The following is a 15,623-nucleotide window of genomic DNA, read 5'->3' as shown; positions in this document are numbered from 1 at the left end:
TCAAACAGTCAGCAGTGAACCAAAAATCAACAATGAAAAATTAGTTTTTTAGCTGCACTTATTAATGCCTCATAGAACTTTAATTAGTTTAAATAGAAATGTTGTTATATCATAATCTACAGCTATGTTTATCCAGAATGTTAATATCATTTCAAAAGAAACCTGTTGGTCAGGTTTGATATTATTTTAAATCTTAATCTTCCAGGGGTTTGAATAATTTTGGGCTCAGCCTGCTTTTCAGGTTTTACCAGAGGACTTCAAACTCAGTTAAAATTTTTATTTTTTTATTTTTTTCAGTTATGTGGAAGAATTCATGGCCTAGAAAGGCCTAGTCAAAATCCAGACTGAGACTTTCATATGTTCTCCGACCAACCTGCAGAGAACGGTGGCTACAAATGCATGCCACACTTTTCAGAATATCAGTAAAGAAGAAGAAACGTATGAACGGTGTATGAATACTTTTGGGACGCCTGTTGTTTAGTTAAACTCACACTGAGTTGTTTTTCCTCTTAAATCATCCATGCGTTCAAAAAAACGGAACTTAGCGATCGATGACGTATTGGCTCCAGTGTGTCAGACTAAATGTGGTGACGGCTTGCCATACCGTCGGTGGCCGTCATGGAGGCGCAGCAGAGGCTGTAGCTGGGCAACAAACGCAGAATCCCTCCGCTGCATCCCCTCGTGTCATCAGAACAGGTAAGAAAACATTTCACTTCTGGACCTGCTACCGGACCGGACCGAACCGATCCTGCAGGGTTCCGGGGATCAGGCTCGGCGCGGCGGCCCGTCAGCACCGCGGACAGCTCCGGATATCCGGGCCTGAATAACAGAGAATCTGCTCTGTCCTCAGGTCCAGGACCGAACCGAACCGAACCGAACCAGCAGGAGCCGCCAAGATGAAGCACTTCCTCCGGTAGGAATCAAGATGGAGGCTTGAAAGGCAGACGGAACCGAACTGAACCGAATGGGTTTTTACCTGCGCGGCTTATGGGCGAACCGAGCCAATAAAACATCTGATTAATTCATGAGCGGAGTTTATCTGCAGGCACAGAAAGAGCCGCTCTGCTTAGAGCCCAGCATGTTGGACAGCTTCTTATTTCAGAGGATTTTAATCCTGGAAAAATCACGCTTTTTAAATCTGTCTGTAATTTATTAAACTGGTAAAATCCAGATTATCAAGACTCCATTTCAGGGTCTGTGACTGTTCAGCCTTTGGATGATAAACACCAGAATCAGATTAATGGGTAATGATGGCTGGCAAAACTGTCTGCTGAGCTGCTGGATGTAAATAATAAAATCCAGCCGATTTTAAAGGACATGTTTACACTGCTAGAGACTTAAAAGAAATTAAACAGATAACATGACATGACATAATGTAGAGGGCTTTTAGTTTTTAACCAGAAGCTTAAAATAATTTCAAAATATATTTCTGGTCATGTTTTTTATTCTAATTTAGAAGACAGTTATCACTCTAAAAGAAACCTTTAAACTGCTGGAACTTTACTATTTTAGCCATGTTGTATTATTTCAGCATAATGCAATAATTTAGCCTTCAGTATTTATTTTCTATAATCTGAACTCTTGCTGCTCTAATCTGATTTTCTGTGGCAGCTGCAGAGCTAAAGCTAACTAGCTAGGCATAAACAGAAGAGGCTTCAGTTCTTATTTTAGTTTCTGTTCTTCATTTATGGAGATAAAATAACCAGTTCGAAAGTGATAACTCCTGAAAGGAATAAAACTCTTTTAGCTTGCTATTAAAGCTAGCTGCGCTGCAATGCTAACATAAACAAGAACAAGTGAGGATTACATTTCAGCTGTTATTTTTATTTCTACTGTCATTATTACAATAAAAACATTATTAAATATCCCAGAATATTTAAATATGTGACCTGGAAAGTAGAAACCGATACTTTTCTAACCTCCTGTTGCAGCTAGCTGTGCTAATTATTTGTTAAAATAGTGATTATTAACTTTATTTATTCATGGTTCTGCAATGCTAACATTATTAATCAGTGTTATTATTATATTATATTATATTATATTATATTATATTATATTTATGGTGTTGCTGTTTATTTCTTTGTCTTTAACTCCTATCAGTGCTTCAGTTCGAACTGCAAGTACAAACGTCGTGTTTTTGTGCAGGTGCTGCTGAAACAGCGGCGTGTTTTTTTTCTTTTTGCTGAATCTGAACTCTTGTTGTAAGAAGAGATATCATTTCAGTGAGTTAATGACTGCAGACCGTTGTTCAGGTTTGCAGGTCGTTTTGATACTCAGAGTTTAGAATGAAGCACCAGGATGTGAAACTGGTTGGAGTCAGAATCCCGTTTTCCTTCTTGTTGCCGTTTGTTTTCCCCTGGAGGCGAAGAGGAAGCGACTGAGTCAATCTGGGCCGTTTAGCACGCAGCTCTGCTCCTGCAGCAGCTTTAGTCCTGCTGTGCCGTTTGGCTCAGGCTGATCTGGACGTGAAGACGGTCTGCGTTTTGAACATGCAGATGTGATTCTTCTCAGGCTGCTGGAGGTTTGCTCCCTGCAGGCCGACTCAGGCTCTGCTGTCAGAAATAACCTGCCGCTGCATGGCGGTCCGCCCTCTTCTCTGATTCCCTGTCAGATTAACTCTGATCTCATTACAAACAGAAATGAATTCATTTCAGTTGGTCTTCTTTATCTTGTTTTAAAAACTTTCAACAGAACCAGCGATCTGAATCCAAAACAGTTATAGTTTTAAATCAATTAATCACATGATAGATTAAAACTAACATTTGCATGATTTATCATTTTTCTCATTCTACTAAATATTGGATGATAAAAGTTTTCAGTCTGGTGTTTTGGTCTCAACTAGAACTTTTTTGAAGACTTTATAATTCATCTTATTTGTTGTTTCTGTTGTTTTGTTTTGTTTATTTATTTTGAATTTTTGAAATGTCCTCCAGTTCTAATGTTTATTAGAATTTAAACTTATAAAAACTCATATTTATCATATTTTTTCCACACAGCAAGCAGTAAAGTAAAGGACTTTTTTACGTATCAGGACAATCTTGGACCAGTAAAAATCTAGAATCTGGATCGTCCAGATTTACCACAGAAAAATGTTTCAATCCACAAACTTTAAAAATGAAAAGATTTCCAGAGTTTGTAGAAAATCTGAATTCAAATCAGTTCAGAAGCTTTTGGTCAGAAGTGAAAACATCTTCAGACTGAACCCCCACCCCCAGCATTGAATCTTCATCTGTTTGTAACAAAAAAACAAAACAAAAAAAAACTAAGATAATGAACAATCTTAATGTTATTATGTACCAAATGAATTCTAATTTTCACCTTTTAAAATTAGAAATAATGATGAAATCTGTAAAATCAGATTTCATGTCCCCCTCTGGGTGTGTTTTGTGTTTCTTTTTTGTTCCTCCTCTGCAGAGTGGTGACCCAGTTCTTCGTCTTCCTCTACTGTAAATGTCTGTGGCGAGGCCTGAAGTTCGTCACCAGGAAGTTTACAGGCCGCTGCGAGCTGCAGAGGATCTGCTACAGCAACAAGCCGGGAGCACGCAGGACTCTGAAGATAGGTGGGCCGCCGCCACCTGCACGCTGCTGCCCCTGGACGCTGCCCCTGCACGCTGCCCCTGCACGCTGCCCCCTGCACGCTGCCCCTGCACGCTGCTGCCCCTGCATGCTGCCCCTGCACGCTGCCCCCTGCACGCTGCCCCCTGCACGCTGCCCCTGCACGCTGCCCCCTGCACGCTGCCCCTGCATGCTGCCCCGGCGCACTGCCATATTTGCATGCTGCGCCGCGCTTAACTTCACATAAGAAAAGGAAACAAATGTCTGCAGTGAAAGATTCCCTCAAGTTTAGAACCTGTTCCGACTTCATTACTGTAGGTTCAGAAATGAATCCATTAATAACCTGGAACAGCAGCTGCAGAGGTCAGAGGTCAGAAAGTATTCACCACATTTCTATGTCTTCAGTTCAAACTTTAAAGTAACAGTATCATGTAAAATTAACTTTTTAAATTTTTCCTTCATATTATAATATTATTCTCTCATCAAAATCAAACCTGCATTATTGCTTTGATTCTTTCATGTTTGAGAAATCCTTTAATCTCCATGGCTACCATTCAGCTGTTAAAATGCCTGGGTGGACCTAGCCCCGCCCTCCAAGCACAGCTCCTCCCCCACTCAGTTCCTCTAGACTCGCCAGCAGCAATTAGCAAACATCTGCAGTTTGCTAAAGTCTACCTTTCAGCTGCTGCTCAGAGCAGCGCTGGTAAAAACGTTAAAGGGTTAATAGGAGCCATGTTGGGATGACTTCCTGGAGGCGGTGCTTCAGAAAGAACAGGAGTTTCTTAATTTCAAGTAGTTAAATCTGGAAGTGAAATAAGTTTTAGATCACATTAGATATATGTACCATTTTTATAAACACTGAAGGTAACATAGTCACTGGATTTGCTATAAAATGGCAATGAGCCTAAAAACACATAAAACATAAAACTGACGGGGGTGCTGTGATGGTGCAGGGGCAAAGCACAACCCATGTATTGAGGCCTTAGTCCTCATGCCAGTGGTCACAGGCTCAATTCCCAGCCTGGTGACATTTGCTGCATGTCCTCCCCCTCTCTCACAACCCCCTTTCCTGTCAAACTACTTTCAAATAAAGGCCTGAGGCCAACTAGAGCCAACAAAACCTTTAAAAAAACATAAAACTGACAGGAGTAAAAACAAGAAGATGTTTTTAAATCAAGATTTTATTTTTAAAAAAGTTAAAAAAAAAAAGCTGCTGAATGTTGTGTAAAAACTGAATCTCTGTTTCCGTCTTTACTGTTTGAAAAATTCAGTTTTAAAATCCTGATCCCTGTCTGACCTGCAGCACTGCATTAATATGATAATAATTACAGTTATTTGGTATTCTCATCATTTTTACTAACGCTGTTCAACGTTCTCCTTTCAGAGTCGTCTCTGCGTTACTCCAAGTATGAGGTACCAGTCTGCAGTCCCGGCATGTCGGATAAATAAACACGCCTGTTCTCTGCCTGTTCTCCTTCACGTCTCCCTCTTCTCTTCCTGTGCAGCTGCTGCGGTCGGCCCTCAGCGTCCATCCTGACCAGGTGGAGAAGACCATCGACGACATCATGGCCCTGAAGAAGATCAACCCGGACACCAACCCGCAGTACGACTCCGTTTTATCCTGAGTGTACTTGTAACTGAGGTCAGAGGTCACTTTGGCTGTCTCTGTGCCTCCAGGCTGGGCGTCTCGCTGCAGGCCAGCCTGCTGCAGATCGTGGGCTACCGGAGTCTGATGGCTGAGGTGGAGAAGCTGCGCAGGGAGCCGTACGACTCTGAAAACACCGAACATGAGAGCATGCTGATGAAGGTACAGCAGTCTGCTGGGAAAACCCAGAATGAGCAGAGGAAATATTCAACTGGTTCATTAATTCAGTGGTGGGGACAGTTCTGCTAATAGAGGAGCTAATTACTTACTTTGTGATTCAGCTTTTTTACCAACTTTTAAAATGTTTAGGGCACTTCTCCTAAGTTTAATTTTTTGAATATTTTCCACAGCGCTAATTCACTTGTCTGTTTTGTAAACCTTTAGTTCAATAAATTTAGACATCTGTGGTAAGGTTTTGCTTATCAACTGTTAAGTTCAAGTATTTGGACATTTATATTCAAGCTCTTATTTTGAAGTGGATGAAGACTGTCTATGCAGCAGTCTGTGTAGTGCTGTAGCGTTAGCATAGCTAATGTTTATGATTAGCACTGCAGCGTTAGCATAGCTAATGCTTATGATGGTTTAGGCCTAGCTTGTGGAGCTCAGTGCTGCTTTCTCCATATTCAGATGTTTACATGCACTAGTATCGCTGCACCTTTAAACTATTTGGGAAAGCCCAGATGATGATGTCATGGCTTTGTGAGCTTCTGGTTCTGTGTTGTAGCTGTGGAAGGAGCTGCGTCCCGACACACCCCTCACCGGGCGCATCTCCAAGCAGTGGTGTGAAATCGGTTTCCAAGGCAACGATCCCAAGACTGACTTCAGAGGGATGGGCCTGTTGGGCCTGCAGAACCTGCTGTAAGCTCAGAACCCAGAAAACCAACAAACTGTCACACTTCGGGGCGCCGTCTGGAAACAGGGTCAAGCTAACAACAATAATTCAAATTAATTAGAGGCAAAAACTGGAATTTACTTACTAAAGTCATGTTTGTGTTATTCATCCAATTATAAATGTCACACTTAGCTTCATAAATATTTAGCTTACAAGCTAAATTAGCTAGCTCAGAGCTAAATGTTGAGGTTAAAGCTAAATATTGAGCTTTCCATCTCAATATTTAGCTAGCTAGAGCTTTCTAGCTAGATATTAAGCTTCAAACTAAATATCTAGTTTTAAACTTTGTGAACTAAATTGTAGCTAACTAAATATTTATCCTCAAACTAAATATTTAGCTCTGAGTTAAACATTTTAGTTGGAGCTTGCTAATTAAATAAATAGCTTTCAGCTAAATATTAAGGTTGGAACTAAATTTTTAGCTGGTAGACTAAATAATTAACTTACTAATGAAATATTTTGTTTCTGTGACATTTATAAATGAATGAAAACAGTGAGACGTTGACAGTTTTTCTCTTATTAAAGGCAAATTGACAGAAATTATTGCTATTAATTTTCCTGTGTTTTTTTACAAATGGCTCCTGTTAGTTTATAGCTGTTAATCTGAAAACACGCTAACTCGTTGTTGTTTTGCAGAGGAAGCTAGCTGCAGTGTTTGCCTTGCTGAGCATCTGTCCACCTGCTCTGGATCTCTGCAGGTATTTTGCAGAACATGACAGAACCGCGGCGCTGCAGATGCTCCAGGACTCACTGCAGCCAAAGCACAAGTATGTTGGCGTGACGTTTCCTGACCTGAGATCAGTCTGTGTTACTGGCTAGTTAAAGTCTGACCAGCCGCTGCTAGCATCCATCTCTCTGCCTGCTTCGCTCCATGCCATCGCTGCCTCACTGTTCTCTGACTGCTGCTGCTTCTCACTGACTCGACTCATGTCTCAAATGAAGATTCTTCTGTTTGTTTTGCTCTCCACCTTCATTTCTGCGCACTCCTTTACTTTCTGTCCATCTAGGAGTTCTCACAGAAAGCCCAGGTACTAACCTCCACTTTCATTCACTTGCATTTACCTTTCATTGATTTGTCCTTCAGGGTCATGTTTCATGTAGATAAACTGCATTTAAATAGTTTCTCTGTTACTTAAAGGTCTAAAGTTTAAAAAAAAGAAAGCTGTAAAATACAGACTTGTTTAGTTTTTGCAATTTGTCACATTTAAATGTTTCAGATTATCAAATAAATGTTGAGATCAGACAAAGAATAATAATAATCTGACCTGATTGTTACCATCTTTATTAGCTAACATGTTAAAGTTTATGGTGTGTTTATGTTTTTATTTGACCTCCTAAAGCCATAAAAGTTTCAGCAGATAGAAAATACCATTAAAATAACAAAGCTGGTATAGAAACAAGAGGTCTCTCTCTGACATAAACTCTTAGTTTGTGTCTTTGGTTAAAACCAAATGTTTGTTTTTCATTCCCTGCATGAAGAACAAACAACTTTATTCAACTATGAGTAAAAATTACAAGGTAGTAAAATACTCCTAAAAATATATATTTTTCCTGAGTAACTATATTTGTTTTTATTTAGATTTGTTTGATATTTAGATCATTTGAAACCTTTAAATATGACAAAAAAGCAAAAACTGTATCACTTTTTCCTGTGTGTGTTTGGTTTTTCAGTTGAAAATAAATTCTGGGTCTGCTGATGCAGCAGCGGCTTTTATTTGATCAGAACCGCTGAGACTTTATTACAGTATTTATATTTATTAGTTCATGTTGCATCGTTAAAGCGACAGCAGCTCAGAGTGTCTATACGTCTCTGAACCAGCTCATGTAAAGCAGCTTACAGTGTGTGTGTGTGTGTGTGCGTGTGTGTGTGTGTGTGTGTGTGTGTGTGTGTGTGTGTGTGTGTGCGTGCGTGCGTGTGTGTGCTGCTTCCCACCGTGACTCACGGCGTGTCGTCCACAGTGAGCTGAACCAGCCTGACTGGGAGCAGAAGGTCCCTGACAAAGCCATCGGGTGAGTCTCTGTGAGTCAGTGGAGCGGTTATGAGCAGTTAGTGTCTTACCCTCAGGTTCAGCTCAACTGAACCTGAGGGTTCAGTTGTGCTGGTTTAAAATGTTTTAATTGATTAATCAATCAGCTAATTTTATTTGTATAACACGTTACAGCAACAAAGAGCTTTACATCATAAAAACACAAAAATAAAAAGTCACAACAACATCATACAGTCACTGATTTGAGAACAAATATTGGATTTAATTAATGATCAGTTAATTATGGTTCAAAAGCAACTCTAAACAGGTCAGTTTTAGCCTTTAGTTAAATGAACTCAGTGTTTCAGCATCTCTGCAGTTTTCTGTAAGTTTGTCGTTCACATTATGTTGGTCTGTCACAAAAAATAAAAACAATAAATGCGATTGTTTTTGGTTGTAATGTGATAAAATATGAAAAGTTTACTCTCTGCAAAGGTGGCAGAGTTCCCAAAATTTATACTCAACTAGGAATAAAAAGTAGCCAAGAAATGAGTCAAATAAAAGTCAAAAAGTATTTGGTAAAAAGTCTGCTCAAGTACTGATAACTGATGAAATTATTAATCATTTAGTATTCAAAAACTACATAATCAGATGGACCAAAATATAAAATTAAGGGGAAAATTTTGAGTTTTAAGGACAAAAATGACAGTAATTCATATAAGGAGCAAAAAATAAACAAAATCAGGCAAAATTATCTTTCAGTAAAATAACTTTGAAATTTTAATAAAAACTGCAGGTGTGTCTTTGTCTGGTGAGTTTTTGGTTAAAACATGTTTTTTTTTTTTCATTCAGTGGGTAGAAAATCCAGACATTTTGCTCCAGTAAGAGTAGAAATACTTCATAATAAAATTACCCAAGTAAAAGTAAAAAGTACAGCTTAGTAAAAATACTCCTAAAAGTACAGTTTTTCAAAAAAGTTACTCAAGTAAATGCAACTGAGTAAATGTAACTAGTACTCAGCTCTGACGGGGTGTGGATGCTTCTTAAAGGGACTGTGGGTTCAGGGAACCTGAAGGTTCAGCTGGACCGGAGTTCTGCTGCAGACTCTGCTCAGACAGAATGTTCTGTTTAAAGTTTACTGGTCCAAACTTTAGGTTCTGATCCTGAGATCGTAGATCACCGTCTGTTGTTTCCGTCCAGATATTCGTTCGCCATCGTGGGCATCAACATCACGGACCTGGCCTACTCGCTGCTGGTGAGCGGCGCCCTGAAGACCCACCTGTACAACGTGGCGCCGGAGATGGCCGGCCTGCAGCACTTCCAGCAGATCTTCTGTGAGCTCACACAAAAAAACAACTCAACAACAAGAACAATCACATTTTAACAACTGGGAACAAAAACATTGAAGAGCAAAACTGAAAAATGTAGCAAAAAAGTTGTCATCTTGTTAGAAAAGCATATTTTGGCTCATCATTGCCGTAATAATGTTAATTATCTATTCAGTAATAAATAAAACTTCCTACAGCTGAGGGACGAAGGGTGTAGGAGCTAGCATTAGAGAGTTAGACACACAGTCTATTAAAAACTTTTCTAAAGTTACACAATAAAAAATTAGCAGAAATAATTTGGGTTATTTAGTTTTTCAGAAGAGAAAAACAAAGGGGATCAATTCCCAAAGTCAAATTTTCACCAAGTTGTTAAGTTGGCTAGATAAATGTTTAGTTTGATCTAAATATTAAGCTTGCTAATCAAATCAAGCTAAATATTTAGTTAGAAATATTTAGCTTATTAAAGTTAACTAAATATTTAGTTATCTTTCTAATTAAATATTTAGCTGCTAAATTTTAGCCTCAAATGAAATGCCTAGCTTGCTAGCTATATATTAAGTATGGAGCTAAATGTTTAGTTAGGAAACCGACCTGAATATTTAGCTCTAAACCAAGCAATTAGCTCTGTGCTAATATTTAGTTTGAAGCTAAATAAATAGCCTCAAACTAAACATTTATCTTGCTAATTAAATATTTAGTTTTGAAATATCCATCCATCCATCCATCCATCCATCCGTCCATCTGTCTATCTATCTATGGATCAATAGGTTACCTGATGCAGGAGTTCCAGCGGTTCTGGATTGAGGAGGATCCCAGTGACATCATGGAGTTCAACCGGGTCCGCTCCAAGTTCCACCGGCGGATCCTGCGGCAGCTGAAGAACCCGGACATGGCTCTGTGCCCCCACTTCTCCGCCTCCGACCTCCACCTTGTCAACCTGTGACCCCCCGACCCCCAGGCGACCTTCAGCGGGCCGGCGAAGCGTCACGCTGACGGTTCCCCGACCCGCTGGAGGCGTTCCCCAGCTAGCATCATAGCGTCACTGCCACCAGCTCACCGTCCCCGGCGCTCCGCCTGCTCCTGGTCGCCCTCAGCCCTCCACACCGTCTGCATGTCAGGCTGACACGTCTGTCCACATGAAAACTCACAGCAACACCAGAATCTGGGCCAGCAGGTGGCGATAATTGACCGAAGAAATTAAAATATCACACAGGAAGTTGATCCTGAGAGGTCAGTGGAGCCCCGCCTACTTTTAGTGTTCACACATTTTTCTGTGAGGAGTAACTCCAAATAATTCATGGATTGTTTTGTACAATAAAATCCTCGTAAATTATCCTAAACCAAATACAAATCAGAATTTATATTCCTGGCTGCTGATTGGCTGAACCCCTCAGAGGGGAGAGATAACGAAGACTGAATGTTAGCTTCAGCTGTATCGCTAACTTGGTTTTACTATGTGTATTCATCCATATTGAGGTATATCTGATGTGTGAACTGTTAGATTAGGCAGTTCTAAATGTTTAGAGTAGATCTTTGGTATTCACAGATATTTTCTAAAGTCCTCTAACTGCGGGGCTCCACTCCGACTCATCATTCTCCCAAAACAATGAAGCTCCTCTTTTATTTGAATTAGTGGCAGAGAGGTGCAAGTGTCGCAATGCAAACTCCAAAACACACAAACAACAACAAAAACAAAAAAACAAATGTGACAGAGAAACGCTGAAAACAAAAAACAAATAGGAAGTCTTCCAGACCACTAGGGGGACTCTGGAGTCTGTAATGTTACCTACCTAATTCTACATAGCACACCTTTACATTCTTCCTCCGTCTTTCACCTGGACATCCCGTCTTTGTGTGTTTCGCTGTTTGCTGAGCATTTCCTCCTTGTCTTTGGCCAAAAGCCTCAAGCCATTTCTCCTGCTGGCCTAGCGTGTTTGTTTTGGTTGTATTTACCCAGAATGCTCTGCGCTGTAGTCCACTTCCTGCTTTTGGAGCGGTCTCTGGTCCACTTGGTGTTCTCATAAGTATTCAAACCGAACCAGAGTTCACTTTAACCGAACCCACAACAAGGTATGGAGGACCAGAGTTAGCTTAGCATTCACACCTTACCAACAGAACTGGACTTTAAACACATTAAAGAACTTTTTTAACCAAATAAATCCAGATCTTAGCCCAGATCTCTGCGGTCAATTTCAACAGAAATAAGTTTAGCAACAAAAAGCGCTAAGTTAGCAGTTAGCATGTGGACGAGAAGTTCAAACACAGCAGAAAGTGTGGAAAGTATTTGCTACGGTGGAGTTATCCTCGTGCTAAAGCCAGGTGCAGATGCTATAATCTGGTTATTTCCCTGAATCAGTTTGACCTTTCAGTCTCTTTGACCTTGGACCAGTATGACCTTGAATCAGTTTGACCTTGCCGTCTCATTCACTGCCTCCGGCTGCAGCTCAGACCACCAGCATCAGGATGACCTTGGCGATTGTAGCTGCTTCTCTCCGTTTCATCGTTGCTTTAAGGAATCGTGTCGATTGTATTGCAGCCGTTTCACCTCAGACATGAACATTTTCATCATTTCATCTGTTGGGATGTTGCCGTTAGCGACATGTTTTGTGTTCAGATGTTTCTGACGTATTTAGAGCGAAAGCTCCTGGTGGTTTTATGAACTTAATGAGCTGCTTCACCTTGTATCTGTATTATTGAAACTGCCATAGATTGTAATTTACATTTTCTGGACACTTGAACACGAGAGACGTCTTCTTGCCAAAAACACTCAGCAGCAGTTAGTTTGTAGCTCAGTATTAAACACAAAACAAAACAAAAATGCTAAATGGTGTTTAAATATTTCAATATGAAAGTTGAATTACTTATAAATATTTCACATTTCAGAGTTTTTGCACATTTTCTTCTGTTTTGAATGTTTGAATCTGTTTCATTTCCTGAATGTTTCTATAGTTGTTTCAGCCAAAGCAATAATTTCCTTTGGTTTCTGTAAACGCGCCGCGCGTGCCTGCTTGTTTCACTTTGTGGTTTGGAGCTGAAGGTCAGGCTGCTGCACACACACACAAGAGGTCAAAGGTTAAACAAACCTGTTCCAGTCATTGTCTCTCTGGTGTGCATATCTTCAGATAAGATATTTTAAAAACGTGTTTAAGTTATCAAATTAGAATTTGTTAGAACTTAAACTAATCAAACTGTCGAATCTACAATATTCCTTAATGCTTTATGCAAATACTGAACATTTAATCAGATGGATGTGAAGATATTAAAAGTACTTTTCGAATATTTAACACAGAGATACAAACGTCTATTATGAGCAAAAAATAAAAACTTAATAAAATGTAATGATAAGTTTAACTGGGTCACTTTTTTACTTTATTTTGTTTATTTCTTCTGGAGGAATGTAGTTTTAACTGTTACCATGTAAATAAGATAAATCAGGACTTCAGAGTTAAAGTTTAATCATGTTTCAAAGTGATAGTTTGGACTAACTGTCGTGTGGTCATGTGGAGCTGTTTGCAGTCAATATCTTACCTGCAGCAGATGGAAATGTTAGCTTGACTCGCCAAGCTTCTCCAAGCTGAATCTGTTTAATTCTTCAGAAATCATTAAAAAAATAAAACTAAACTAAATTAGACGTATAAATCTTTATACTTTCATTACTGAGTGTCAGAAACAACCAAAGATTGTTAAACCTTTTAGTTTCTTATTTTAATTTCTCATCCTGATATTTTTGTGACCCTTCAGATTTGACAGTTATTAATCTGAAATAATAAATGTGTTTTATTCAGACTAAAGAGTTGTAAACGTCCCGTTTACGGGCTCAGCAGCAGTTTGATTGTCTCAGCGCTCAGTTGCTCTAAGTTGCACATTTCCTTTAAGGTTGTTGCTTTGCTTTAATATTCATCACCACGGTGTGAAAATCCTTACAGAAGATAAAATGTACAGCATCAATGTTTACTGCCACTGCTGGTCGTTTGGGTCGAGTTGAAGCTTCTAGTCGGTGTTTAGCAGCCGCTGAATGTTTCTGATTTCACCTCGTCCTGCCGCTTTGCTTTGCTCTAAAATATTTTAGGTTAATCTGGTAATCTGTGGCGTTCCATTGTAATCTAGATGAATTTAGGCTCCAGTATTCTGCTTTAATCTGCATGGATGTTTTCATTCTGTATGCTTCAATAAAGTGCTGTAATGATATTGTAACTGTGGATTTAATTTGTCTGTGCTGTACTTTTAGAAACATTAATAAAAATTAAATGTCAGTTAAATTTGGCTTGTTGTCTTTTTGTTTCAGTTTTCTGTGATTAATGTTATAATAATGTTGATTAAGTGTCAAAGTGGCAGGATTAAGAAGCGTTAGCATTTATTTAGGTGTTTGGTCATAAAAACAAACAAAGCTCCTCATTATTTTTCTCAAATTAGGTCAGAATCTTGACTTGACGCAATTTAATCATCCAGGTAGAAGCAGCAGCAATGAGTTTTCTGTTGTATTTTTAAAGAGATGTGAAGATTTATTTGGACCTTTTTGAATTTCAGTGACCAGCAGAGGGCAGCAAACTCACACACAACTGAACATGGTTGAACTGAGAGGAAGAAAATACAACTTCAAGGCGCAAGAGTCATTATTTTAGCAAAATTATCCGATTTCTAAAAGCTTGATGAAATGTAATTTTTTTTTTTTTTTTGCAAAAGCAGATGTTAAAAAGACAAACGCTAACAGGAGAGTCTAAAATGAAACGCATAGAGAACAGAAACAGAAAACCTTAACGAGCATTTTAGTGTGGCTTCTAGAGCAAATATCTTCACACACTCAAATTAAGACACAAATAACTTAAAAGTTAACATATAAGCTTGTTTTAAGTTAACAATTATTGAATAGAGATTTAAATCAGTAATAATTTCACTTAAAACAGGAAAAATATGTTTTAAGACTTTTTAAATCTATACTCAAAATTATTAACTTAAAAAACGCTTTTATATCTTACTGTAAAGTTACATTTTAAGTTAGTTCTGTTATTACTATCTGTGAAATTACACAATTTGACATTTTGAAAATAAATTTGCAAACTAAACATTTAATTTGCAGCTAAATATTTAGTTTTCAAATCGAATATTTAGCTGCAAATTAAATATTGGGTTTACAAACTAAATATTTAGCTTGTGAATTACATATTTAGTTTGGAACTCTTACATTAACAAATGTAGAAATAAAATGGTGAAGAAATGACTTTGAGGAATGAACACACACCTTTTATTGTGTAACTTTACACACAGCGTAGTTTTCTTCTTGCGTCCTATAAAGTTTAGCTTCCAGATTTAAAGTTGCAGCTAGCTGGTACTAAACTCCGCAGTTAGCTCCCAGTTAGCTCCGTGCTGGTAGTTTTCCGGTTCCGGTTTGTTTCGTGACTCCAGAGAGCCGCGCAGGCCGCGCTGTGTCACCGTAGCGCAACGACATGAGCGAAAACGGGGATTAGCGGCAGACGAACTGGGAGTCAGTCAGAACCGCGGGGCAGAGCTCCAGTCCTCCGCTAAAGTCAGCGACTCCTCAGACTGACGCAAACACGAAAACAGTGAGGAGAACAGCTCTGCGGGTTTTAGGCCTTTACATGCCCAGGCCTTTTGGGGCTCTGGGCAGATTTTCGTTTGTGGCCCCCTATGCCAACATGTCAACAGCAGAAGCTTCGTCATTCCTAAGCTACTCGTGTTTAACATACCTGCATTAGCATAATTTGTAATTAGCTTAGGTCATATCAGTGTTATCATGGCTGTTGACTTTAACCTTACAGGAGTTACAAACCTCTCCTGTTTTCACAGGGCAGGTTTAACTGTTTATCATGAACTATTCATGACTGAACTGAACTATTCAGTTCAGTTTATCATGCTAAAAGAAGCTAAAGGTGTATGTTGAGCGAATAGAAGAGCCCAGAAGCTGTCGCTGCTGTTGGATCGTCATCATTGAGGAAGCGGGAACATCAGCGTTCTTCTTCAGAGAAAGTCTGACTCTAAATATGTCTCGAAGAGCGTCCTGACAATAAGACATCTGGTGGAGCCGGCAGCTGATTCAGCTTTACTGACAGCCTGATAAATCGGAGGCGAACACAATTTCTTCCTTTTGCACTCTATGAAATGAGTCACCCCTCATTGAGCTCAGATATTTATTCATTGAGACAAGCAATTCACATGTCCGCCCCCTGTATTCCCACTGGATATGTAAGTGACTTTTACAAGTCAGGATCCTCCATATG

At 39.3% G+C, this 15,623-nt stretch overlaps 1 protein-coding gene across 1 annotated transcript; it reads left to right on the top strand.

Moving 5' to 3' along the window:
* The first annotated feature begins 896 nt into the window (after positions 1-896).
* On the top strand, positions 897-13,646 carry elmod1 (ELMO/CED-12 domain containing 1). Its single transcript, XM_014994640.2, has 10 exons — positions 897-913; positions 3,415-3,560; positions 4,940-4,968; positions 5,061-5,158; positions 5,233-5,362; positions 5,925-6,058; positions 6,791-6,859; positions 8,052-8,102; positions 9,260-9,393; positions 10,155-13,646. Exons 1-10 carry the CDS (start codon positions 897-899, stop codon positions 10,328-10,330), a joined length of 984 nt encoding a protein of 327 aa, XP_014850126.1. The 3' UTR covers positions 10,331-13,646.
* The last annotated feature ends 1,977 nt before the right edge of the window (positions 13,647-15,623 follow it).

This window comes from Poecilia mexicana, unplaced genomic scaffold, assembly GCF_051168715.1.
Source record: "Poecilia mexicana isolate PSO_F unplaced genomic scaffold, ASM5116871v1 scaffold_14, whole genome shotgun sequence".
Lineage (NCBI taxonomy): Eukaryota > Metazoa > Chordata > Actinopteri > Cyprinodontiformes > Poeciliidae > Poecilia > Poecilia mexicana.
Note: the sequence above shows the minus strand (reverse complement) of the source record. Positions and strands in the feature narration are given on the sequence as shown.